This window comes from Egretta garzetta, unplaced genomic scaffold (genome assembly GCF_000687185.1).
Source record: "Egretta garzetta isolate BGI_Z169 unplaced genomic scaffold, ASM68718v1 scaffold448, whole genome shotgun sequence".
NCBI lineage: Eukaryota > Metazoa > Chordata > Aves > Pelecaniformes > Ardeidae > Egretta > Egretta garzetta.
The window spans coordinates 3090649-3092088 of NW_009260497.1; the positions used below are offsets into that span (position 1 = coordinate 3090649).

At 42.4% G+C, this 1440-nt stretch overlaps 1 protein-coding gene across 1 annotated transcript in view; it reads right to left on the bottom strand.

Annotated features, from left to right (window-relative positions):
• IL4R (interleukin 4 receptor) overlaps window positions 1-688 on the bottom strand; it is an 11729-nt gene extending 11041 nt beyond the window's left edge. The window contains exon 1 of the mRNA XM_035900032.1: window positions 576-688. Within this exon, the coding sequence (XP_035755925.1) occupies window positions 576-645 (70 nt within the window). The 5' untranslated portion in view covers window positions 646-688. The remainder of the gene's footprint in view (window positions 1-575) is intronic.
• Window positions 689-1440: the final 752 nt, after the last annotated feature.

The following is a 1440-nucleotide window of genomic DNA, read 5'->3' on the forward strand; positions in this document are numbered from 1 at the left end:
GCACGGCTCAGGGTACGTCAGGTCTCACAGGAGGCACCTGCAAAATTTCTTCCAAGCCAGACAACTCAATGTTCCAACTTGGCAATTCTGCATGCTTTGGAGACCACAAGCTGACAGACGCCCTTTAACAGAAGAGCTATGTGCCCCGCTCCACGATGGCAGCTCCCTCAAGGTCCCGCATGGCGAGCTGTGGCCGTTACAGAATTAAGCAGAGGAGAGAGTAGTGCCTGCTACTCCTAAGGGACTTCTACAGAGATGTCCCTTGGTTACTGCTGAGCACCTTGTTTGCAGCAAGGTGTCCAACAGAGATTAGTTAATGGGGAAGCAGGGCAATGACTTCGCAAACCTCCATTTCTCCTTCCTGCAAATTCCTACTTTTTTGCCCATAGGAAAAGGTCAATAAAAAGAAAAAAAAAAAATAATCTAAGAATTTATTCTGGTATACGGATATTTCTGACATTTGAAGTTACACTCTTTATATTAGCTAATTAATACTAATAGTGCCGATATCAGCCATGGGAAAATGCTGTTGATAAAAATGTCAGTATAATAATTTAAAGCATTGACAAACTCACCTTCATTGGTTGTGTACGAAAAGAAAAAGATCCACAGGGTACACAGCACGGCGCTCGGGAGTCCTGCCATCACCGACACTGGCCAGGCTCAGCAGGATGAGCTGTGCTGAAATTCTGCCAACAGAAAACATGGTTATAAGCTTACATCAGCGTCCCAGTTCAGGTACGGGGGTAGCTCTTCCCACCACTCTGCCAGATGTTAGGATTCAGATCCCTGCGGTGCCTGATCCCCCCGAAGTTAGCTCTTACAACAACAAATGTGTAGAAGAATAAGGATAATACAAATGAGCTAGAAGATTCTTCTGCAAAGTTTTAATTACAGAGTGCTTTTAATTACTGCTGTTGGCAGCTGACCTCCTCTTTTCAGCTGCTGGAAAAGCAAGAGCTGCTGGTGTGCGAGCTATTAAAAGGGTAAGCACTGGATCAAAACCACCGACAATCAACATGTCACCAAAGCCCTATTGATTCCACTCAGATAACTGAAAGCATTTAAGAACAAAGCATCTGATCTATTGCCTACAACGTTTTGCCCAACTCCTATCACCAGTACACTAGATAGATAGGAATAATGTCATCCTCTCAAAAAAGATTTTAGTGAAGTCCTCCAAGCCTTGCTTCAACAGAATGCAGGTTCATTAATACAGTAAATAATTAGAAAGAAGTTGCAAAACACACACCTAGCCATGACATAACCAGCACAACTTTGGAGAAGGAAAATGACGCAGCTTTTACATATTAGAATTATTTAAGCACAGTGAAGCTGCTTAAGTAACCTGAAAACAGATGAAATAATTAAAGACTTTCAAAAAACTTACTTCCCCAAGATTCTTTTGCTGATGCAATGTAGACATTTGGTGGAAGATCA